The sequence below is a fragment of the Chionomys nivalis genome, chromosome 21 (genome assembly GCF_950005125.1).
Source record: "Chionomys nivalis chromosome 21, mChiNiv1.1, whole genome shotgun sequence".
NCBI lineage: Eukaryota > Metazoa > Chordata > Mammalia > Rodentia > Cricetidae > Chionomys > Chionomys nivalis.
Genome location: NC_080106.1, coordinates 9949986 through 9974549, shown reverse-complemented (window position 1 = coordinate 9974549; position 24564 = coordinate 9949986). Strand labels below are relative to the sequence as shown.

The window sequence follows — 24564 nt, the reverse complement described above, 5'->3', positions numbered from 1 at the left end:
TGCTTGGTGCCTACACAGAGAGCTTATTAGAAAAATCAGCCACCGCCTTCAGTCGCTTTGTTCAGGACTGTGGCCTGATGCGGCTCGCAGTGAGATCAAGGTTTGGATCAGGCCTGACGTGGGGGAAGTCAAGTGTTAGAGGTCGATGAGGTGTCTCAGAAGAGTGACAGAATTTCCTCGCAGCCATATGACCATACAAGGAAACGGGAGGGGGGCAAGACACAGTCATGGTTCTATGTGACCCAGTGGAGCCATTTCAATGCAGTCCCAGGCAAATGTCAAGGAAATGCCCGCTCCCCACCAGTTTACAAAGTGCTTTGGGGCCATTGTGAGAGCCGAGCTGAATGGCTTGGCTGGTGAAGTGCTACCCCGGCAGACACAAGGACCTGAGTTGGATTCCCAGGACTCATACAAAGAGGAGGGTGTGGCAGCGTGTGCCCGTAACCCCAGCTCCGAGGAAGCCAAGACGGAAGGGTCCCTGGTGTTCACTGGCTGGCCAGCCCAGCCGTCTTGGAGAATTCCCAGTCAGTGAGGAACGATTTAAAAAATAAAGTGAATGGTCAGTGTCTGAGGAATGTGAGTAAGGTTGTCCTCTGGCCTACAAACACATGCACACACACGCACACAGAGAGATACATACACACACACAGACACATACACACACATGCACAGGTTGCATTTGGCACATGGACTTATTTGGAGCTGCCATATGTCACATGCTTTATGGTCCCATGCCTGTGTATTGGATTAGATGGCACAAGTGCAAAAAAATGGGAAGGGGACCCCAGCAGCGCCTGCGTTAGGCACAGCAGGGTCAGCAGTATTCATCTACTGCTCAAGGACACAGTCTGATGTATCAGATCTGTGACTCCAGAGTGACCAAAGAGGCCAACAAGAAGAAGAACAGGGAAAACCCATCTGGTGGAGCTGGCTGTCTAGTTCAGAAGACACAGGGTCAGTACCCCAGTCAGTGTAGATGCACCCAGAAGTGGTACCATAGGAGAGACCCTATCAGGAGCCAAAGTGGAAATGCGGGTCTTGCCGGAGGGACCTGTGGGACCAGAGGAAATGCTGTGTGTGATAGGGGCGTACTGGGAGGAAAAGCCTTCCTGGTGGGGAGCTAGGAAACCTGGCACAGTTAAGACGGAGGGAGGTCAGGAGGGTGTCCAAGAGCATCATCCCAGTTTAGGCAGAAGCCAGGCCACCCACGGAGAGACCCAGGAACTAGGCCAAGAGCCTGCTGTCCAAGAATGTAGTGTAGGCACATGTGGAGAAGGGAAATGGGGGCTGGGAGCTGCTTTTAGGGCCCCAGGTCCCAGGTGCTTATGGTGGTGGGTGGGAGGATGGACCCACCTTCATGGGCACCCACTCTGCCAGTGCCAACCTACCTCACAGGCTGTGCCCCAGAGTCCTCTCATAGGTGGCAGAACTGAGGCTTGTACCCCTATCTCCCTGGAAGTGCCACTGGCACCGCATGGAGGGCTGACCCCACCTTCTTCAGGAGAGTCCCTCAGGTGGTCCTCTGGGCTTGGAAATCACACCTTCACCCCACAATGTTGCCTGATGTCAGAGCAAGCACGGAGCCTTCTTCTACTTCTATGTCCTCTTCTGAGAAATGGGCATCCAAACCGCATCCACCTCTGCATACACAGACAGGCATGTTGGTGGTGGGCTAGCGCTGAGTGGTTCCCTGCATCGGGACCCTCAGCGCAGACAGACAAAGATGCTTTAATGGGAAGCCAGTCCCATTCTGCCCCAGGGTCACACCAGAGCAGGAACCCAGAGATAAGAACCCCTAATCTACCTTCCCATACCAGGGTCACAAGCTCCTGGGGTCCCCTGTCCCCTACCTGCAGCACCCTCAAAAGCAGTTTCTGGAGTGGACAGTCACCAGCAGTGTTGAAAGCAGCCACAGCCAGCAGCCCAGCCCAGCCCAGCCCAGCCCGAGGCAGCAACAGCGTGCTGGTTAGAGAGGAGTGGCAGGCCCCTCCCGGCCACGTCTCTGCCGGTGCCCCCTCCTCCCTCTGCCCAGCCATTCGTGCTGAGCTGTCCAACTTGCAGCCACCCTCATCACCGGAGTTACAGGGTGGGCTAAAAATAACCCGAGGACCAGCCATCGCCCAGGGCGCAGGTGCTGGGTGAGGACACAGGATCCCAGGGACCCTGTGCGGAGGACCAAGCCTGAAGCAGGCAAAGTCCTTTGGTCCCGCTCTCAGGCCCCACCCAGGCCAGCGTCCCTCCTCCCCGTTAACCCCTTTTACCTCCTCTCCCCGGCCTGCGGAGGTCACTCGTGCTGAAGAAAACCCTGCCACTAGCCTCAGGATGGGCTGCTGGGGCCGGAAGGCCCTTTGGGCTCTGGGCTTCCTGCTGCTACTGGGCACCAGCTCTACGCAGGACACCTGGGAGGCATTGCTGCCCTCCAGGCTGGTCGAGAAGTCTCGCGTAAGTGCTGGGATGTGGGAGGAGGGATGGGGGCCTCGGTAGGTGGGAAGTGACCCAAGGGGCACAGGTCCTCAGATGCTGTGGTTTCTCAGCAGGGTGGGAGTCTTCAATCTGAGCTGTAGTAGATCGTGGGCAGAGGGGACTCAGTGCCCTCCCAAGGACACTCTCTTGCCAGCAGTGAGGAAGACATGTCTGCCCCACAGGGAGACTTGGCTTTTTGAAACTTAACTGAAGCATCCTTCTTCCTGGAAAGCAGAGTCTAGTAAGAATCTGAGGACAAACTGAGCATTTAGTGCCCCCCTCACCCCAACACCCACCCCCACCCCCAGTGCCTGAAGCCTGGCTGTGGTGTCTTCTCAAGCAAGGAACCATTTAGTGGAAAGTATGCCAGCCAAGCTCTAGATGGCAACCTGTTGGTAGAAGATGAAGAGGCCAGCTCTCCCCTTGAGGGGAAGCAGGCGACCTGGGGACAAATGACAGCAATCCCTAGGAAGGTTCTGAGAAGAAAGCCAACGAGAAGCAGGCACGGTGGCTGGGTCTAAGGCAGGGCTTGTCTTTGGCTGTGTGACTTCAGGCAAGTTGTTTGACCTCTCTGGACCCCAATGATCTCCTCTGCAAAAGACAGAGTGATGTGTTCCTCTCGGCAAATAGGAGATTTTGTTGTTATTGTTGTTGTGTGTGGCATGCATGCATGTGTGCTTACAGGTGTGCGTGACACATGTGTATGCACAGACATGTGTGTGCAAATGACTGTGGAGGCTGGCAGTTGGTGTCAGTTGCTTGACTTCGATCACTCCATTTAGTTTAAAGGCAAGGTCTCTCCCTGAACCCAGCCAGGTGGGCTAGTCTAGCAGGCCAACTCAACCTGGGCATCCTGCCTGCCTCCGAGCCCTTGGGTTACCGCCACTCCTGCTAGCTTTTACAGGTGTTCTGGAGATTCCAACTCCGGCCCCACGCTTGCATGGAGAGTGCAGTATCCATGGAGGCATCTTCCTAACTCCGGTGCTGGTGTTTTGAGGGCCACTGTTTGGCAGGCACCGTCCTGGGTGTGGGACTTGTCCGCCAGCGCCTGCCTGGGGTGTCTGCGCAGCAGGGTGGGCAGCGGAGCATCAATGGGAGGAAGGAAGCCCTGGGGTGTGTGTGTGAGCTTTTGAGTATTGAGGAGACAGTTAATGAGGAAAGGGCCGGGGTGGGTGTAAGGTGGGCACCTTCCAAAGGAGCACAGATCGAGGGGACAGTGTACCTGTGGTGACACTTCACACAACTGAGCAGATGTGTGGATTGGTGTGCAGAAAGTCCCCAGGACTCGGAATGGCTGGTGCGTCTCACGGGCTTTAAATCAAAGGGTGGTGAAGTACCAATGCTTGCCTCTTGGGAGGGATGCAGGCTCCGGGGGCTGGGGCTGCTGGATCCCTTGTCCAGTTCAGATGGACACCTGGAACATTCTTGTGCATGACATGAAACAAGAGTGATGGGGAGCCGGGCGGTGGTGGCGCACGCCTTTAATCCCAGCACTTGGGAGGCAGAGGCAGGCGGATCTTTGGGAGTTCAAGACCAGCCTGGTCTACAAGAGCTAGTTCCAGGACAGGCTCCAAAACCACAGAGAAACCCTGTCTCAAAAAACCAAAAAAAAAAAAAAAAAAGAGTGATGGGGACAGAAAGGGAGCTTGTTCAGCCCTGCCCAGGAGCAACAGGAAGGGCCTTCTAGGGTTGGAGACATTTGACGTGGGACTTTGAATGGGCAATATGAGTTGGCCCAGTCAAGAAGCATGGGGCTGGGATACTAATCCCTGCTGAGCTGGATGTTTTTGACACGACTCAGGAAATCACAGGAGGGGAGTCAGAGAGTGAAGGGATTGGAGATGGAGTTCCTATGAGACACGTAACCTCCAAAGGCTTCCTGGAAGAGGCAGCTATCCTGAAGGGAGTTTGAGGAATGATTAAGAATTAGGAGGAAGCTAGGCATGGTGGCACACATCTTTAATCCCAGCACTCAGGAGGAAGGTGGATCTCTGAGTTCAAGGCCAGCCTGGTCTGTAAGGAGATTTCCAGGACTACACAGAGAAACCCTGTCTCAAAAAAAAAAAAAGTTAGGAGGAAGGGGGGAATTCCTGGAAGGATCAGCATGACCTGAAGCACAGAGGCCAGAGGCCATCTAGAGGGGGTTGGACTGGGAGGAGGGCCCGAGGGAGGGGCGAGCTGCAAGGAAAGATGTTTTTCTACCTTTCCCAGGCCCAGCTCTTTGTATCTCGTGCTCCCCTTGGACACAATCCCTGGGCTTTGCATTATCCACAGACATCAGTCCCTCCCTGCTGCTCAGACAGGCATAGGGGACCGAGTGAAAGAAAGTGGGGGGAGAGAACACACCCCGGGGAAGGCCAGGCTGTGACTCAGAGGCTAGGCTTAGAAGTCCTTTTGCATAGACCTATCAAGGAGCTGTGCTGGCTTGGGCCACTCGCTGCCCCTCTCTGGGTCTCAGGCCATCCTTTAACCTGAGAGTAACCAGGAGAGATGCAGTCTACATGTGCTTAGAGGCAAGATGCACCCGTAGCCTTGCTCCCCTCCTGCTGCTCAGTGCTGATTCTTTGATGACGGAGGGCTGGTCAGACCTTGGGACTCCAGCTGCAGGCACCTGGAAAAGACTCAGCCTCAGGGCAGCTACTTTTATTGAGAACAGAGTCACAGTTGAATGTTAACTCCAGTATATCTACAACAGAGAATTCATTACTGTCTGGTCTAGAACATTCTCTAAAGGCTCGTGTGTTGAAGGTCTGGTCCCTAATGCAGTAGTGGAGACAGAAGGGGCCTGTGGGAGGTGATTGACAGGTCAGAGCCCGAGGACTGGGGATGGGTTAGTGGATCATTTCCCTAATGGGCATATACCTGGGTGGAGAGTCAGGACGTAAGATGTCCTAAGAACTTGAGAGGGTGGGGCCTGGTGGAGGAAGCAGCTCCCTGGGGACTTGAATTTGAAGGTTTGACCTGTCCCTGCCTTTCCTCTCAGCTGTCTGTCTCCCCACTTCCTGGCTCTCCACTTGGTTTCTGCTACGGTCTGCTTCTCAGGCAAACGAGACAGCGTTCAGAGTGAGACCTCAGAAACCCTGAGCCCAAGCGAACCTTTCCTGCTTCCCTTCCTGTTGACTTGCTCAGGTGTTTTGTCATAGTACCAGAGTGCCCATCGCTCGCTCACAGTTGGGAGGGAGCAGCTCATCTGATACACAGCCCTCGGAGGGCGTGGCTATTTTGTCTTGCTGGCTCTGAGACTTATGCATCTGTGGACTTGTGGGGGACAACAAGGTTATACTGTTTATTTCTCCTCTCAGCCCAGGCCATGGAGGTGAGATGGTCATTAAACCTGCCTGTCATGTCTACCTATGTCCCCTCCCTGGTTCATCCTACCTCAAACTTGTTCAGTGGCGTGGCTTATATCTGGAGACCGAATTTTTTTTCTAGAGCAAGGCTGTTCATTTCCTGAGTGACTCCCAGTAGGGGACAGACAGGAACACTAGGCCTGTCTTCTCACGTGAAGCCCTAAAGAAAACCTAGGGATGCCGGGTAGTGGTGGCTTACACCTTTAATCCTGGGACTCAGGAAGCAGAGGCAGATGGATTTCCGAGTTTGAGGCCTGCCTCGTCTACAGAGCAAGTTCCCTAGGACAGTCATCTATGGGAGCTTCAGTTTCTGTGTCTGCAGTGGGGAAATCAGCAACAGGTGCCTTGTGGGTTAAGAGAAGGCCAGAGTTGGGGCTGGAGAGATGGCTCAAAGGTTAAGAGCACAGGCTGCTCTTCCAGAGGATCTGGGTTCAAGTCCCAGAACTCTCATGGTGGCTCACTACTGAGTGATTCCAGTTCTAGGGGATCCAACACCCTCTTCTGGAGTCTGCAGGCACCAAGCACACACTGTGGTTCACAGACATACGTGTAGGTGAAATACCCTACACATATAAAAATAAAAATAAAAACTAAAAAGACCAGGCCTTTGTCTGTGCTTGGCACCACTTTGGGTGTGCGTACACACACACTCATGCCTATGTCTGTGTGTGTATTCATTTGAGTGTATGTGCAGGGATGTATGTGTAGATATTATGGGTAAAAGCTTGCATACATATATAAACATATATATGCATATGCATGTTTAGGGTATGTATTGTGTTGTCTCTGTATGTGTGAAACCTATGATGGTACTTTGGGCCCATGACAGCTGGGACTATAGGCACAGACCATCTTTGTCCCCTTCCCCAGAGACCGCCCCGCTCCGTGCTTGCTTTCAGGGTGTCTTGCCTGCACTCTTTGCTCTGTTGCTCTTATCAGTGAGATTTGTTTATCTTTTCTCTAGCTGCTTTTGCAGAAGACAAAGGAAGCAGGAGGGGTTGCTCCTAGGGTGGGTCTGGCTTACTTAGTATCAGGGGAAAGTCCACCCAAGCTGGAACTGGGCCAACTGAAGATGGGCAGTGTCTTGGGGTCCAGCCCAGAATTCCTCAGGGCCAGCTGAGAGCCCCAAGCATATAGGCTCAGGCAGAGAGTGTTCATGTCACCCAGAGAATGAAAGGAGACATAGAAAGTTCTAGAGGGGCATCATGTGTGCAGCTGACAGTGACTCCGCTCCAGCTGAAGTCTTCAGAGCACCCTTTTGGGAAGAGCCCCACGGCCTGCTGTGGAGGCCCAGGGCATCCTCACTCTGAGCCCCAGCACACAGGCCAGGGAGATACTTATTTTTAGATCTCTGACGTCCGAATTCCAGAGGAAGGGCAAGTGGAGCTCCAAGGAAAGTTGGCTTTCTTCCTCCACCATGCAAACCAGACCTGGAAGACATTTTTATTGGTCTAGCTATGAAGTCTCTAGAACATTCCAAAGAAGGGCAAAGCTCTCTTATGGAATGAAGGGGTGGAGAGTGTAGGGGAGGAGTGGGGTGAGCGCAGATTTGCAGGTGGGGTGCCAGCTCCCTAGATGGAGGTCACTCCATAGTTCTCTCTAATGGGGCAGTACTGATATTTACCCTCCAAACAGCCCAGAACTGGAAGGTCGAAGACAGTCTGCATACCATCCCCCTCCACACATCGCTTATCTGTGTGGACCTCTACTTTTTTATGAGCCCTGTCCACAACACGTATTTCTTTTTATTCACGTTGTTTAAAAATGTTTAAGTTGAAAAAAAATGTTTAAGTTGAGTTGTACCATAAGACATTTTTAATTTTACTTTTTAGTTTTTTGAAACAGGATCCCATGTTGCCCAGTCTGGATTCAAACTCCCTATGTCACTGAGGATGACCTTAAACTTCTCATCTTCCTGTCTCTACCTCCTGAGTGCTGGGATTGCAGGCATGTGTACCACATCCAGTTCATTCAGGGCGGGGATTGAACCCTGGTGTTTAAGTGTGCTAGGCGAGCACACTACCAGCTAAGCTTCATCCATGGGCTAAGACAAACCCTTGGGGTATGTCTGTATGTGTGTCTTGTGTTTGTCTGGATGTATATCTATGTGTGTGTGTCTATGTCTGGTATGTATCTATGCTTGTGTATGTCTTGTATTTTGTGTATCTATGTGTGTGTTTATGTCTGGTATGTATCTATGTTTGTGTGTGTCATGTGTTTGTGTGCGTATCTATGTGTCAGTGTGTGTGTCTATGTGTGTGTGTTTGTATGCGTCTCTGTGTGTATATCTACGTATGTGTCTCTCTGTATGTGAATCTATGTGTGTGTCTCTGTGTGTGTATCTATGTGTGTATGTCTTGTGTGTGTCTCTCTGTATGTGTATCTGTGCGTATCTGTGTGTGTCTCTCTATATGTATCTATGTGTGTGTATCTCTCTGTATGTGTATCTACATGTGTATGAATGTGTGTGTGTGTATCTGTCTCTCTGTATGTGTACCTATGTGTGTGTATTTGTGTACATGCACAGGGCTATGCAGTCACCAGTTCTCTCTGCTTCTATAGTGTTTCCTTCCCTCCCTTCACAGAGGAAACCCACAACCAATGAGCATTTGCTTTCTTTCTCCCAGCAGCCACCCAAGGGCTCTGTCTCTGTGGGTTCCCTGCCCTGGGTTTCCTTGTGTGTGTGTGTGGGGGGACTCACTCTGCACATGATCTGCATGTGACAACACGCGACAGGTTTGGGGATGTGGCTGGTTCTTGTCCTTCCCCAAGGCCCATGTGATGTTCCAACCTGAAATGCCCATCACTTATCCACCCGGCCTCCTCTGGCTGTTTGAGGACACTGAGCTTGAACCTCCTGATTCTTCACTCTCACGCCCACTGCAGGGTCATTTCCTGTGGGTGGCATCAACCAAAAAGGTTTTGCCAACCTCTATAGGTACTAGAATCTCTCTCCAGGTTAAACACAGCCACCAAGCACTGAAGAGCTTAGGGGAATCGTTCTACTTGAGTCTGGCATGTAGAGCTGAGAGACATCTGAGTGGTACCCAGGGTTTCTACAAGGCAGGTGTTTGGAGACACCCTTAAAATATGGTCCCTAGTGGGGGTAAGATGAAATCTGAATAGCATGGGAAGGGGGTGCCAACGCCCTCCTGAAGGGTGCTGTCTTTCTGGCTGAGTCTCTGGCTTTTGTGAGGGATTTGATGTGGTCTTGTTTGGTTTCTAGCTGGTGACAATATAGGCAGGAAAGGAGGGTAGGTTATGACTACAAACAGGGCTGGGAATGAGCTGTTTCTAGAATGTACCTAGATGAGAATGGCAGATGACTAACTGTGTCCTGAACTGGCTGTTCCCCAGGAGAGGGGAAGCTGGGGTGTATTAGATGAAGGACCCTCAGAGCCAGGCTCTGGAGGAGTCAGGGTGATCCAATCTGCCTCTGTCTCTGGAGAACCAACCGCATTGACTTGAGCAAGATGCCTGTTCTAGTCCCGAGCCTCTGTTTCCCCATCTGTAAAGTGGGCTAATAGCACCTTCAGCACGGCATGCTGCAGGCCCCGGTGAGGGGTAAGAGCTTGTCAGGAACTGCTTCAGGCCACAGCCATGAACCAGATGGCCCAGACTCTGAGTTGAGTGCTTCCTTGGGTGGTGACCATGTGCCTCGGTTTCTTCACTGTGGGACAGTGCCAGCAAGAGAACCCATCAGAGAGGGAGATAAAGCCATACCCAGCAATTGTCAGAGAGCGGTGTGGGCACAGAAGCAACGTGCCCCCTTCCCTGCTCTCCCAAGCACTCTGCCACAGTGAGGTTGTCACGGTGAGGTTGTCACGTTCCCACTACACTATTTGGGGGGAGGGTGTCTGTCTCTGAATGTCCTCTGTGCCCAGCTGGACCAGAGCCTCTGGGGCCAGGGACACATTTTTCTTTTCCTTCTTTTCTGTGCTTAAGATTTTATGTCTATGGGTGTTTTGCCTGCGCATCACGTGCATGCAGTACCCACAGAAGCCAGAAGAGGGTGCTGTATTATCTGGAACTGGAATTACAGACAGCTGTGAGCAGCCATGTGCGTGCTGGGAATCGAACCCTGGTGTTCTGTAAGAGCTGTCAGTGCTCTAACCACTGAGCAATCTCTCCAGCCCTGCCAGCTTTAGAACCTGTCTTAGCATCACGCCTCAGCCTGTGGCATTGCAGGTGCCCAACCAATCACTCCCCGAGAGTGACGTGTGGGATGGAGGCAGGGAGTGATGAAGAGCCTTGGTGTAGGTTGTTGACAGAATGTTATACAGATGGGAAGGAAGGTCCCTGAACCCACAGAGTCAAACTCAGTAGAAGCCATGGTGGTCACTACTAACTGGGGTGAAGCAGTGTGGGTGCTGAGCTGGGCACCTCACACAAGCCAGGTCTTACCGCAACCACAGCAACTACTGCTATCGCGCCCATTGTGTAAAGTGAGGAAAACTGAGTCTCCAGTAAATTGGTGATTTTTTTTTTTTTTTTTTTTTTGCTGTAGACTCAATCCCACAGCTCTAAGGTTCAACCCCAAACTGATCTGATTCTTAAATTTGAGCCCTTAATCTGAACTCTGTCAGACTTGGTCCCATTCCTCTTGAGTCTGCCTCATGGTCGACCCAGCTCCTGGGTCCAAACACGAAGGATGAGTAAAGGGTGTCAGGAAAGCAGCGGAGAGAGGGGACAGCATGTGCAAAGAGCAGGACGGATGCAAGTCAGAGATACCGGTAGCATCACGGCAGCCTCTGGAATGAATCATGGGTTAGCCTTATCTAGTCTTTAGACTGTGGAGTCCTAGTAAGATAGAACACACAGAAACATGGGCTAGCCCTATCTAGTCTTTAAACTGTGGAGTCCTAGTAAGATAGAACACACAGAAACATGGGCTAGCCCTATCTAGTCTTTAAACTGTGGAGTCCTAGTAAGATAGAACACACAGAAACAGACAGACACCCAGACAAACACACAGATACCGACACACAGATGTGTACACACACATGTGCACATGCATGCACACAGGTACATCCAGGAGTGACAGAAGACTGGATAGGGTGTTGCGTGTGAGCAGAGTACATAGTGACCATCCAGGCAGGTGGTGGACGGCTAGCAGGGGACAACCAGGACTTCTGGGGAGGGTGCAGTAGGAAGATGGGAGGGAAGATGGGGGGAGAAGAGGGGTTTGGTGAGCCAGTCCTGGCCTGACCCTTGGGGCCATCAAGCCTTTAATCTGGGACCGGGAGGGGCTGCAGAGTACACCCTTGTGTTTCTCTGAGCTCTCAGATCTCAGGAAGTACCTTTGTTGAGAGCTTTTCTAAGTGACACCTTGTAGGGCACAGAGTGTTCTTCCAAACTGTTTACTCAGGGCCCCTCAGTTCTCAGTCCCCAGGGAGCATCTGTTGTCAGGAAGGAGAGTAAGGTGCTTATCTCCACCGTGAGATACAGGCTGTGTTCCCATGGGACAGCAGTGGCAGGCATAAAACCCGTTTCTCCGCAGATCCCTCACTCAGGCTGCCCCCCCAGAGAGACAGGAGGCCAGGGAGCTTAGAGAAGAGGCCAGCTATTGAGTCCCAGGCACCATGGTGCCTGCACATGGAACCTACTGGGAAGAAAACCCGTCACCTCCCCTGACAGTACCCAGTGGCTCTCAGTCACCCTCTGAAGGGGCCCGCATGGCTGTCCTGACAGACAGTACCTGGTGGCTCTCAGTCACCCTCTGAAGGGGCCAGCATGGCTGTCACAGTGGATCAGGATTAGGGTTGGTTCACTTAATCCTGTAGATGATGAATGTGGAGTGGAGGGTGAGGGCTTATGTCCCCCGCTGGCAGTTTCCAAGCAACTGGGGACAGCGTATAAATGTAGGAGACAGAGAGGGGCGGAATGCTGAAGACTGAAGACTGCAGGGGTCGGAAGGCTCCCTTGAGTCTGACTTTCTTCTCCATGCCCACAAAGAATGCCTTTCTCTTATCATTCGCTTCTTTGGTTCATTTATTTATTTTTGCATGTGTCTGGGGGAGAGCTGTATGTATGTATGTTTATGAGTAGACTTGTAGAGATGAGGGGCACATGTGTGTACGTGTGAGGTAGATGTTTGTATGTGTGATAAGTGCAGGTGTGGGTGCGAGTGTGTGCATTTGTGTGCACATCAGAGCACAGCCCCAGGTGTTGTTTCTCAGGCTCTGTTCACGTTTGATTTTTCGTTTGTTCGTTGTTTTGTTTGTTTGTTGTTTTGTTTTGTTCTTTTATTTTTTATTTTATTTTATTCGAGACAGGATTTCTCTGTATAATGGCCCTGGCTAACCTGGAACTTACTCTGTAGACCAGGCTAGCCTCAAACTTAGAGATCCAGCTGCCTCTGCCTCCGGAGTGCTGGCATTAAAGGTGTGCACCACCACTGCCCAGCTCTCACCTTGTTTTTTTGAGACAGGGAACTCACAAAGTAGGCCAGGCTGGCCCGTCTCTGCCTCCCTCAGCACTTGGGATACCAGTGCTTTTCAGTGGGCCTGGATGTTTACAAGGGTTCTGGCAAATGAACACAAGCACTCACACTTGTGAGGCAAGCTCCTTAAGCTCCTTACTGAGCCCCCTACTTTTCACGAATTGAAGGAGCAATCTGTGCAAGCAAGAAGAGATTTCCTGGGTGAAGCAGGCTATAGCCAGAGCACCCCATCTTAGCTGACCCCACCCTGCCTGCTTTTGGTCCCACCTACGTGCCAGCTTTCGGATAGGAAACCGAAAGACACTGCCTGTTCTGATGCTAACGGGGAAGTAGGATTTATTGCCTGCGACCACACTCCCCCTGCAGGACATCAGCAGTAGTGCATGGTGTCCACAGCCTCAGAGATGGCAGCACAGAAGGGGTGTGTGGGTAAGGACTGTAGCAATTTTCCGGGCAAAAGGCTAGTTTGTAGGAGTGGCCTCTGGTGGCACGGAGCTAGTTTCCATTCAGGGACAAATGTCACGCTGGGCACTGTGCATGTCCCATCACAAAACCCAAAGACAGAGGTGCTGTGTTGTTGCCACATGGAGAAGGGTCACATAGCAGATGGCTAACTCCCAGGACCCAGACTTGAAGTCACCAAAACTACAGAGCAGAACTGGATAGAACTGGATGAATCAGAGCATGGTTAAGCCTCTCTGGCACCCCGCACCAGGCGTCTGTTTGCCTGGCTTTGGATTAGTGTAACAAAAGAGAGCACACAAATGTTCTCCAGTGCCATTGCCACCTCCATGTTAGTAGCGGGTGAGACTTATTCAAGATGTTAGGGATTATATTCTGTGTGTGATCTGTGACTTCTTAAAGCTCTAGACACGTTGATGGATTGTAAAAAAAAAGATATGTTTATACAGAAATATACATGTTTCGTATCTGCATGTGCGTTGACATGTACACCCATATATGTATAGACACATGTAGGCAGACAGATGAGAGTTATATCATGGGGTCATACTTAGAATGTAGGCTGCTGCTTTAGCATACGCTCCAAAAACACCCTCCTTCCATGGCTCCTTCCTTCTTTCCTCCCATCCTTTCTGCTTCCCTCTTGCAGCCCTCTCTTTGGGGACTCAGAGAAACAGCAAGTCAACCCCGGAACTGCTCCAGTCACCGACCTGCCCATATGATTGTTTTCCCAGGGAGGAAGCTTGGGCTGAGAGCCTAGGTTGATGCCCTTCTGCTATGTCCCACAGGCTGAAGAGGGTACATCAACAGGCCCCCGGCAGCCCCGTGCAGACCGCTGCCCACCACCCCCACAGACGCTGCCTCCAGGTGCCTGCCAGGCCACACGCTGCCATGCCGACTCCGAGTGTCCACGACACAGGCGCTGTTGCTACAATGGCTGTGCCTATGCCTGCCTGGAGGCTGTGCCACCTCCACCAGGTGAGCTGAGCTGGGTCAGGGGATTAGGGGTTGTGTGGATCCAGTGCTGGGCTGAGGAGGAGAAGGAGCTGAGCTGTATTTGTGCTGAGCTACCTGCTGCCCAGCCTGGGTACTCACCTGCAGCCTTCAGCTGCAACTCTGCCGTACCTGCGGGGTGCAACTGCCTCACCTGCATGCGTGGAGCCCCCAGCATGGAATATACACATTCCAGGGATAATGTCACCACTGTGAGATTCCACCCTTTAAATTGGGGTCCAGTCTGTGGGACAGCTAACCTCTAAGAGAGTTTGGGATAAAAGGGTTAGGGCACTTGCAACCAAGCCTGACGACCTGAGTTCAATCCCTGGAACCCAAATGGTGAAAGGAGAGAACACGCTCACCACCTCCACATGCACACGCCCCCCCAAAAAAATAAACATTCTAGATGCACGTATATCTTTATATCCAGGGTGGGAATGTAGCTCCGTTGGTAACCCTAGCAAGCACAAAGCCCTGGGTTCGATTCCCACCACTGTATAAGCCAGGTGTGGTGGTACACACTTGTAATCCCAGCACTCAAGGAGGTGGAGGCAGAAGGATCAGAAGTTCAAGGTTGTTCTCAGGAGTTCAGAGCCTGCCTGAGCCACGTGAGGCTCTGTCTCAAAAGATAACAGTAATAAAATCCTGATCCTTTCCTTTAAAATCCCTGACCAGTGCCCTATGTCCCCAGCTGGGCAGTTCTCCTAGTTATCCCCAGGCAGCTCTTCCATGCACAGGTGAAACCCTGATCTGACACCTGGGTGCCCCTAACATTTTCTCTGCACAACTACAAGGTTCACTTCCTCACAGCTCTGGGATCCTCCTCTGCGAGCATGCTCCCTTGCCGGCAGCCCCTCCTCCAGCAGGTCCTTCCCTCCTTCCCGTTGTTACAGGCTGCAGATGTCTGGGTTTACTGTTTTTTGTACCTAGTGTCCCCCACTTGGAGTTGGCCCCACAGGGCCATATCTTCCCGTATCCCGGTACTGTGGTCTCTGGACCCATGCAAGGCACTCGGTGAACACGGAGTCATTCATTCATTTCCCGTCAGCAGGGGTGGTTACGTCAGTTAGAGATAACAACAACAATGATATCTGACCCAGGTCTCTCAGCCTTAGCACTTGGTTGTGAGATTGGGGTACAGGAGAGTGACGGTGGCCTAGATGCTGGAGGCCTGTAGCATGTCCCCCGGGGCAGTGTGCTGGAGCCAATGAAAGCTCTTTCATGAGGTGAGATGCCCCTCCCTCAAGGTTGGTTGTGTCGAACTGCCATAGGAAGACCTTCATCTCACCCAGTTCTCTGTCAGTTCTAGACTGGCTGGTGCAGCCCAAACCCCGATGGCTTGGTGGCAATGGCTGGCTGCTGGATGGTCCTGAGGAGGTATTACAAGGTACCTGCCATGGGTCCCCAAGTCAGAGCCAGCTCTCCTTCTCACTGGGCTTCCATGGGTCACAGGGATGCTGACTGGGGACCCAGCCTGCTTTCTGTGGCCTGGGTGAGAAAAAACAGTGAGGCCCTCCCTGACAGTGAGCCTCCATCTCAGTAGAGAATGAGAAGAAAGGGGATCTGGGACCCCTAAAGTCTTAAAGGGCCTCATTGCCACCTATGAAGAAAGAATTCTTATGTGGATAGGGCATGGAGGGCGATTTCTTAAAGGAACCACACACATGCCTGAGGCCCAGGGGTTTGCAGAGGTCGGGCTGTACATGTGTGCACGCAGCTGTACCTGTGGCTTTGCACACCCTCGTGTGGACCATGTCCATCAGGGCATGCTACACCTAGTCTTGTGGATGTGGTTGAATGTGTGTGTGTGTGTGTGTGTGCAAGCACATGTGTGAAAAAGCATGTATATATGTGTTGACTGGGGTGTGTTGTGTGTACACGGGTGACTATAGCTGTGTGTGCATGTTTCAGGGTATGCCTGTGTACATGTATTCACATGTGGTTCTTTGGGTGATGGTGTGTTTAGGATACGGTGACTGTGTACGTGTGCACTGGGCGCTGGTGGTAGATGCTCCCTCAGAGTGTCTGTATGCAAGGCATAGGTGCCGCCTAGAGTCTGGAAGCAGTGGGAGGTGGTCTCTCTGGGTGCACGTGTATGTACAAATATGTCCCAGAGTCTGAGTGTCCATGTGTGCACCGTGTGAGAGACACACATATGGCTTGGTATCTGGGTGGGGCTAGAAAGTGGCCTTTCTGGATGGGGTGCACTGTCTGCTCCCCAGGTCTTCCATCTGAGACCTGGCCTGTGTCCCTCCACAGCAGAGGCATGCAGCACCACCGAGGATGGGGCAGAGCCACTACTCTGTCCCTCAGGCTATGAGTGCCACATCCTGCGCCCAGGGGACCCTGCCCAGGGCATACCTAACCATGGGCAGTGCGTCAAGCAGCGCCGACAAGCAGGTAAGAGGGGCTGCTGCTCCAAACTCTGCTCTGGCCTGCCCTAGTCTTCCCTGGCCCTGCCCCAGTCTTCCCTGGCCCCTCCCCAGTCTGTGCCCCCTCCCACCCCTCCCAGTCTTCCCTGGCCCCGCCCCAGTCTACCCTGGCCCGGCCCGAGCCTCCCTGGCCCCACCCTAGTCTGCCCTGGCCCCACCCCAGCCTCTCTAGCCCCGCCCTAGTCTGCCCTGGTCCCGGCCCGACCCACTGCCTGTCACCTAGGGCTGGCTCAGAGTCCCTTAGCCTCACTTCCTACTCCCTCTGTGTCCTGCTCCTACCTGTAACTCTAGCTCTGCGTCAGCTACCTGGTTGGCCTTGGGGTCAGTCTCTTCATTTCTCTGAGCCTCAGTTTCCTACCCTGTGCAATGGGGACCACTTATGTTGTCATGGGATCAGACGAGTTCTGGGAGTGGAGCCAGGTAGTCACAGGTGTTGGGGAACACTGGATCTTGTGTGCCCATCTCTAGATCTGTCTTTAACCCTACAGAATTTGAATGTTTAAAAAAAAATCTATTATTATTGTGTATGTGTGTGTGCATGCAGGGTAGAGCAAGAGAAGGCACATGCCACACATGTGGCCTGTGAGAACTTTGAGGAGTCCAGGCTCGCCCTCCACCCTTATGTGGGTTCTGGGACTCATACTCAGGCCATCAAGCTTAGGCACAGAGCAGGCACCTTTACCTGCTGAGCCATCTGCGTGACCCAAACCTCCTAGAACCTGAATTGTCTGAGAATCCTTGTTTCTCGGATGGCAGCTGGCCATCGGTGCACATCTGTGGCTGAGGTTGTGGATGAAGCAGTGGAGGCACAAGCTCCAGTCAGTGTGGGATAGGCTGAGAGCAGGGTGATCAAGCCGCGAGTTGGGGTTCTGTAAGGAGCAGCCAGGCTAACCCGCACACATGATGACCATTGTGGCTCCACAAATCTTCCCATTTATGGCTGCCGATCCCTGGATGTCAGGTCACAGGGAGGGGAGTAGTGGGGGGTGGACCTGCAGACATAGAAGGCAGGCAGCCCTCAGGGGCTGCAGGACAGAGGGATGCCCTCCCTGAGAGGCCCCAGCTGGGCTAAGGATGCTTCGTATATTGGAAGCCCCAATCCCTGCCTCTTCTGACAAGGTCTCATGTAGCTCAGGCTGGACCAGACCCTCAAGTTACTATAGATAAGGATGACCTTAAGTTTCTGATTCTTCTATCCTGGTGTACTGGGATTACAGGCCGACACCACACATGGCTGTACTGGGTTATGCACAAGGGAATGGAGCAAAGGGCTTTGTGTAGCGAGGCAGCAACTCTCCAAACTGAGCTGCATCCCAGCCCCAGAAAGTCCTTGTAGTCCGCTGATCTTGCTCATTTGATTCTATAGTTTCTAAAATGGGTGTAAATCAAACTGGTTCAGACCAGTTCTAGGGAGTCTGAACCCAGTCCAAAGGAACCCATGTCCTGGGGGAAGCTGAGCAGAGAGAGCAGGACGTCCAACAAGACCACACCAGCAATGTCCAAGCCTGAGAAAGAAGTACAATGAAGGCAGGAGTGCAGACTCAGAACGTGAGAAACATCTGCAGCCTGCTTCTTCTTTTCTGAGTGTGGCTTTGCTCTGTCACCATAGACTTTCACAGCCTCAGTTTTTCTATCTGTAAAGTGGGGCTTGGGGTGATGCAGTAGGCACTGTAGGGACAGATTCTGAAGCTCAATGGGTGTATGCCACCTTCAGCCCGGGCACAGTAAAAGGGAGGAATCAGGTTGGGGACCTGCCCCGCCAGCTGCAAAGGGCATGTATAGACCTAAGCATGCACCTGTGTGTGCTTGCACCTGCACATGCCCATGTGTGCTATGTGTGCCCCCCCCCAGGAGCACCTCCAGCCTCCCAGGTGGAAGCAAATTCTCCCAGTTTTGACTGCAGGGCTGTCACTTAGGAATAATTAGTGGTAATTATATCGGAGTTTGGAGTCATCTTAAAGTCCCTCATCTTCCTTTAGGGCAAAACTCCCAGCAGATAGAAGAAGACATACACGCCACAGTAACTGAGAGAGACAGTTTAAAAAAACAACAACAAGGTTTTTAAACTGCATATTCAGAGTAATCTCAGACTTACAAAAATGCTGCAGAAACATTACTGGGACCACCTCCAGGCCCAGCACTGGCCTCAACAAAAATACTTCTTACCAGGGTAGGAACGTGGGAAATGAAGAAATATAAGTAAAGAATATGAAGACGCTTAAAAATAATAAGACAGAGAACATAGAACGTGTCGGGAGGGCATTCCGGTGACTGATATCCTGAAATTCCCCTGCGTTTATTTTCCCACGGCTTTTATACCCAACGTAAAGGGGGGTACAAGGTAACAAAAGACTTTATCAACGTGATACAAACGGAAAACTCACACAGTCAATGCTTTATCACTCTGAGACATTGAATCATCAGCATTCTGTTGTCTAGGTAGGGAAAGTGCTCTAGGTCATGTATTCTGAAGACCACCATTCCCTAGGTGACCTCATAGTTACTAAAGAAGGTGCAGAAGTATGTTTGCATATCCCGACCACCTGTCCGGATGGCACAGGCTTACTAGAATGAGCTATTTTAATTTCAAAAGCAATCACCTCCTGAGTCAGGCCATACAACTACGCCTGTCCCTCTTCTGACAGTCAGACGAGGTGGAAATGGGCCTGCATTTTTCGGCCCTCACACAGCACTGTTAAAACATTTTTCTTCTCCCTCCCTTTTCCTCAATAGAAATGGACATACGTGCTTTCTTGGGCCATCTGAGAATTAATTTCTGGGGCTGGGTAGATGGCTCAGTGTGTAAGAGTCCTTGCTGAGCAAGGATGAGGAGCTGAAAAAAAAAAAAGCTGAGTTTGGCCAGGTGTGAAATCCCACACAACTGGTGGGTCAGGCGGAATCAGAGAGACTGCTGATTGCCAGCCTAGCTCCAGGGTCAATGAAAGACCCTGCCTCAAAAGAATAAGGTAGAAAACGGTAAAGTGGGACACCCAGTGTTCTTCTTTGGCTTCCAAGCTCTCTCTCTCTCTCTCTCTCTCTCTCTCTCTCTCTCTCTCTCTCTCTCTCTCTCTCACACACACACACACACACACACACACACACACCTGCATGCATGCAAGCTAACACACACACACCTGCATACATGCACACACACTAAATTGCAGGCTCTTGACCACTTCCTAGGGTCAGTCAGGAGGATATTTTTGGTCTCAGGTCCCCTTTGACCCTCAAAATAATGTCAAAATATCTGTGCAATGATGCAACTGGAAACTGACTAGCACGGCCTCCCGAGCAAGCGCCTGAAAACTTTCTCTTCCAACTTGTTTTCCAGAGGGGCGGATCCTGCGACAGAAGCTTCACAAGCCATACCTAGGTAAGAGGGAGAAGGCACTCTTTCTCTGCAGAAGACACAAGGAAGGGAGGCAAGCATTTAAGAGGCAACGGAGATATCAAAGTCCAGGGCTGAGCTAGAGAACAAAATGGCAATTAGGTTTGAGAAATAAAGCCAAGCCCTGTTATTATGATGTTGCGCAGGACAGATGTGAGCCAGAGAGGGGTTCAGGGCAACCATGTCCTCAACCTAGTGTCAGAATCTGGGAATGGGCACAGCTATGTCTCTCCTACCCTCACTCAGGGAATTGGAAGAGATGATCCTTCATCCATCTTTCTGGTTGTTCATTTATATGAGAATTCATACATACACCCACTCATTTGTCCACCTATCCATTCTTACATCCATCCATCCATCCATCCATCCATCCATCCATCCATCCATCCATCCAATCTCCTATCCATACACTCACCCACCCACCCATCCACCTCTTTTTCCATCCACCCTCTTATCCCTTCTTCCATCCATCTCTTTATCCATCCATCCATCCATGCATCCATCCATGCATCCATCCATGCATCCATGCATCCATCCATCCATCCATTCTTTCTTGCATCCCTTTCTCTGATCTTCCCTTCTTATCCATGCATCTACCCATTCACCCATCCCTCTATCCATCCTTTCTTCTACCCATCTACCCTACCTATCCATTTTTTAAAAAGATTTATTTATCACCTATACAATGTTCTGTCTGCATGTATGCCTGCAGGCCAGAGGAGGGCACAAGATCTCATTACAAATGGTTGTGAGCCACCATGTGATTGCTGGGAATTGAACTTAGGACCTCTGGAAGAGCAGCCAGTACTCTTATCCTCTGAGCCATCTCTATAGCTCTATCTATCCATTCTTTTATCTGTCTGTCTGTCTGTCTGTCTATCTTTCATCATCCATCATTCATCCATTTACCTGCCCACTCACTCCTCCATGAATCCACCACTCGCCTATCCACTCATCTACCTGTCCACCATCAATCCATCACCCTTCCATCCATACAGCATGTCTTTATCAGTCACTGCTCACCACTCAGGGCTGGAGGCTGTGACTCCATCTGCCAACACAATGAACCCAGTTCCTCTCACAGAGTAGTTCAGGCAGGAAATTCAAATACTCATAAAGCTTATGTGGTTACTTCATGTGATAAAGGTTCCAGATGTCACATGCCAGATACCACAAGGACCCTTTAGACCGGAAGAACTTCTAAGGAGAAGAGCTTCCTAAGGAGGGATCTAGAAAGCTCAGCCTATGGAGTTGGAGGCATTGGCAGTGGGAGGATGGGTGTGATGATCAGGGGGAGGTGTGGCTGTCCCTGTGGCTGCAGGGCGTGATGAGTGAGCTGAGGAATTGGGTAGGCAGGAGGGCCAAGGATGAGGCTCAAAGGTGCAGCACCTAGCGGATTTGAGGCCTTGGGCTCAGTCCCCAGGATACTAAAGAAGGGACAAAGAAATGCAGGCAGCGGCTCTGCTGAGGCAAGAGGAGAGCATGCAGCCTGCCATGCCATGCCAAGGCATCCATCCGCGCTACCTCTGGTGCTCACAAGGGGCCCGAGGTGAGAATTTGAGCAGAACATCTGTCCTGACAACTGTGTTTTTGTTGTAGAAGGGGACTCCAAGAATGTGGCAGAACCTGGAAAGGGACAACAGAGGCACTTTCAATAAAGCAAAGACTGGCAGGTAAGTGGAGGTGAGCTGGTGTCTCAGACAGCCATCGTCCCCATGTTGGCCACAAGAGGGCGACATCAGAATGTCACAATCCCTCCAAATCCCAGTAGGTCAGAAGCAGAACCTAAACCTGGCTGTTAACCTCCTTTCTAGTCTGCCGCCTTCACGACTCCACGCTTAGGCCAGTGGTGCCTCCCGTGCCCCACAGATCGTGTCTTCTCCTCCACTCTGCAAGACAGTACTGTAGGGAGCACCTGTCTGACCATTGTGGTGCCAGCACCCCCGGCTCAGCATTAGCTGTGGTATCTGCTGAACCCCATTGCTCAGCAGTAGCCAGCGGTCTCCACTAGACATCACAGGGAATGATAAATCCCACAGGTGAGGTTGACATCCTGTTAGAAGGAAGTCTAAACCAGCCACCTGGTAGATCAACAAGGAGGCCACAGATACACCAGGGACTGCACAGGGAATGGTTAGCAAGATGTGGGAGCCGCCTCCAACGAGTGTGAGGGGTGTGTGCCGGGAGACACTGGCTCACAATTGAAAGCTGGGGTAAGAAGATACCACCTGGACTAGGAGGCTGGAGGACACGACGGCACCAGGTGGAGGGACGTGGAGACTGCGGTCCCCACAGTACATCACTTCAGCTGTGAGGAACCCCTCCCTGACAGGCTGCTGAGAGGATAGGGATGTCAAGGAGGCTCTTTGCATAGGGGCTGTCCAGCAAAAACAGCCGTGCTGAAACACACTCCCTACTTTGTAGCCTGAAGTGAGTATCTCCACTCTCCAAACCTGTTTTCCTGTCTACAAAATGGGTATGATGGGAAAGAATGGTCAGTAGCTAATCGGGGACCATGGGGACCTTAAGGATTTCATCTTTGCAGAAACACATCTTTCTGGTGCTCCTGATGGGTCCAGGGCAGATGGAAATTTAAAAGGCCAGTGTTCTTTGCCCTGCCCACAACTAATTCATCTGTATCCTTCCCCTTTGCTTCCTTTACAGCCTTTGAGGACCCTTCCTATGCTTGCCAGATGCTAAGCCTCGGAAACAGGAAAAGAATTCAACCCTAGACATCGTGCCCAGTGCCACAGAACAGAAGTCCAGAGCTCCCAGGAACTCCCAATCCCAGTGTGGCCCAGCCTGGCGTGGCAACTTGGGGGAAGCCCCTGACAAGTTCTGGGTCTCTGCTCAGCACCCTGGTCACATGAGCCTGCAGCTTCTAGGTGACTTTTGCAGATTTTGACTGTGAAGACCTATATCCAACCCAATTGCTCCCAAAATAAATCTGCCCACCACACCGTAGAAATGAACTCCTTTATCAGACCTGAGTCGCAGCTGTGTGCGCACATCTGTTGCAAGGGTCTCCGAGACCACCAGGGCCGGTAGAGTCATGACCCTCTGGAGGCAAGAAAGTAGTTCAGTTCAAATGACTATGTAGCTGGTGTTGGCTCACACTTCAGGAGTCAGTTTGTTTTAGGCATTCGTAAGCACAGCACAATTTGGTGGAAACTTTCCTGGCGATAGTTAACTCCATCCCAAGTACACAATAAAGCAGGGACGTGATTACATCAAAACTCTTTGTAAACTTCATCTGACACCCTCTGTAAAGATAAGACTATAGACTGACTGCATGTGACCCCTTCTATAAAGATAGGTCCTATAGATTGACAAGCTCACAGACAAAGTCTGCGAAAGGATCTGATGTGGTCTCGGCCACCCAGATAGCAAAAAGGTCACCAGGCTCTTCACCACATTCTCTCCCAGCCTTCCGGGCAGACAACAGGTTAATGCATCCCTCCCTTTGAAAGAACAGCCCTGGGTGTTTAATATGTCAAGTTCCCCTCGTGCTGATCTGTGAGGACAAGGCTGTACCTCCCACAGTCTGAGTGTGTGGAGATCAGAAAACAACCCGTGAGATTGGTTCTCCCCTGGCACCGTGTCTCGGGGCCCGAACTGAGCTTGTCCGGCTTGGTGTCAGCACTGAGTCATCTCAAGCCTGATTTAGGGCTTTAACTATTTAATATCCTCAAATGTGCCATGCTAGAGGCTACCCCTTGGTGGTTGGCCAGGAATGCAGGGACGCTGTGTCTCCTGAGGCCAGAGTCCTGAGTGCATCGCCCCACAGCTCAGGAGCCCTGGGAAGCTGGGGCAAGTAGGTGAGCTGGGAGCTGATCCAGATCAGTGACCTCCCTGGGCCAAGTCCCTTGACAAGGACTTCCCTGTAGGAGCAGATGCAATTAAACAATGTCTTTGTGCTCTGGTCCTGCTGACCTTGGCCCAGTCCTCTTTGGGGTTTTCCATCAGCAATTCCAGTTTAACTCCCCACATTTGCCCCCCCCTTTTTCTAGAACTTTCTCACAAAATCAGTATACTGACTGATCTAAGGAGAAGGTAGGTCCCCTTCAGGTGGCCACAGGGCAGGATGTACTGTGTCTGTGACCCCCAGGGGGCATCCTCTTGTGCTGCTACATGGAGCAGTCACGTGATCCTGGGTAAAGCAGACAGGACTCTTGTCCCCAGAACCCTCCTTCCTACATGTTCAGTGACCTAACCTGGCAGAGTCGAGGTGGTGCCTGTGCCTTTATTATGAGGTAAGTGTGGGAGAAAGCCATTCATGGGCTCTGGGGGAGAAGCTGGGGAGGGCTTCCTGGAGGTGGGAAATGTCTGGGCTACCTTTCCGAGTATTGGTCTCTGGGGCTGCTATCCCTAGGGTTCACCAGCCAAGTAGCTAAAGACAGCAGAAACACAACCCGTGACTGAACCTGGCTTAAGAGCCAGATCCTCATCCAGTGGCCTTGGGCAGCTTCTCGGGCCTGTCCAGCCCTTAGGACAATGGAAACCGCACCTCCCCATGACTGCTATGGGAGTCAGTGAAATGCTGGAGGAGGAAGGTTTAACCCCAGGCTAGGAGAAAAGAGAGTGGGCTAGACAGATCTGGGGGCAGGGGAAGGAGACAGGGAGAGGAGGTGGGGAGCTCTTGACCATGTTCCAGGACTGGCTTCTAAGCCACATGGCAGTCATGACTCCAGGGTCCTCAGTGTCTGGTTCCCTTGACTTTGGTTTGGACTTGCTCAGTGGGTTAATCTTGTTTGTAAGCAACAAAACTGAAGCAATACAACCTCTGAGTTGGGAGAGGCTGACGGGGTAGACTCTGTGAAGTCTGTCAGAACCTCCTTGGATCTACATGCTTGGAATCTCCTGCCCTGAACTTCAAGACCCAGGAGAGAAAGTCCAGCAGGCCACAGTCATGGGCAACAATGGAGCTCCTTGGTGGCCATACCACCTGTGCCTGCTGCGTCATACCTGGGGACAGGCACAGCCGCGTCCCCAATCCACACCCATCCCACACCTGTCTCTCCTGCTCACGGA

General features: G+C 51.8%; 1 protein-coding gene across 2 annotated transcripts; it reads left to right on the top strand.

Annotated features, from left to right (window-relative positions):
* Positions 1-2019: 2019 nt before the first annotated feature.
* Positions 2020-23038, top strand: Wfdc1 (WAP four-disulfide core domain 1). 2 transcript variants are annotated; one of them, XM_057753917.1, is made up of 7 exons: positions 2020-2442; positions 13506-13695; positions 15023-15100; positions 15973-16113; positions 19477-19518; positions 21133-21206; positions 22198-23038. In XM_057753917.1, exons 1-6 carry the CDS (start codon positions 2323-2325, stop codon positions 21189-21191), a joined length of 630 nt encoding a protein of 209 aa, XP_057609900.1. In that variant the 5' UTR covers positions 2020-2322; the 3' UTR covers positions 21192-21206; positions 22198-23038. The 2 variants fall into 2 exon arrangements, with proteins under 2 accessions (XP_057609900.1, XP_057609899.1); XM_057753916.1 differs by having other exon boundaries at positions 2023-2442; positions 15017-15100; positions 22198-23033.
* The last annotated feature ends 1526 nt before the right edge of the window (positions 23039-24564 follow it).

Bases quoted from the DNA above. Each gene is read 5' to 3' on its own strand.
- Wfdc1 (XM_057753916.1), top strand. From the start codon at position 2,323: ATGGGCTGCTGGGGCCGGAAGGCCCTTTGGGCTCTGGGCTTCCTGCTG. The intron at 16,114-19,476 runs GTAAGAGGGGCT...CTTGTTTTCCAG, and splicing joins CAAGCAGCGCCGACAAGCAG to AGGGGCGGATCCTGCGACAG. The intron at 19,519-21,132 runs GTAAGAGGGAGA...TTTTTGTTGTAG, and splicing joins GCTTCACAAGCCATACCTAG to AAGGGGACTCCAAGAATGTG.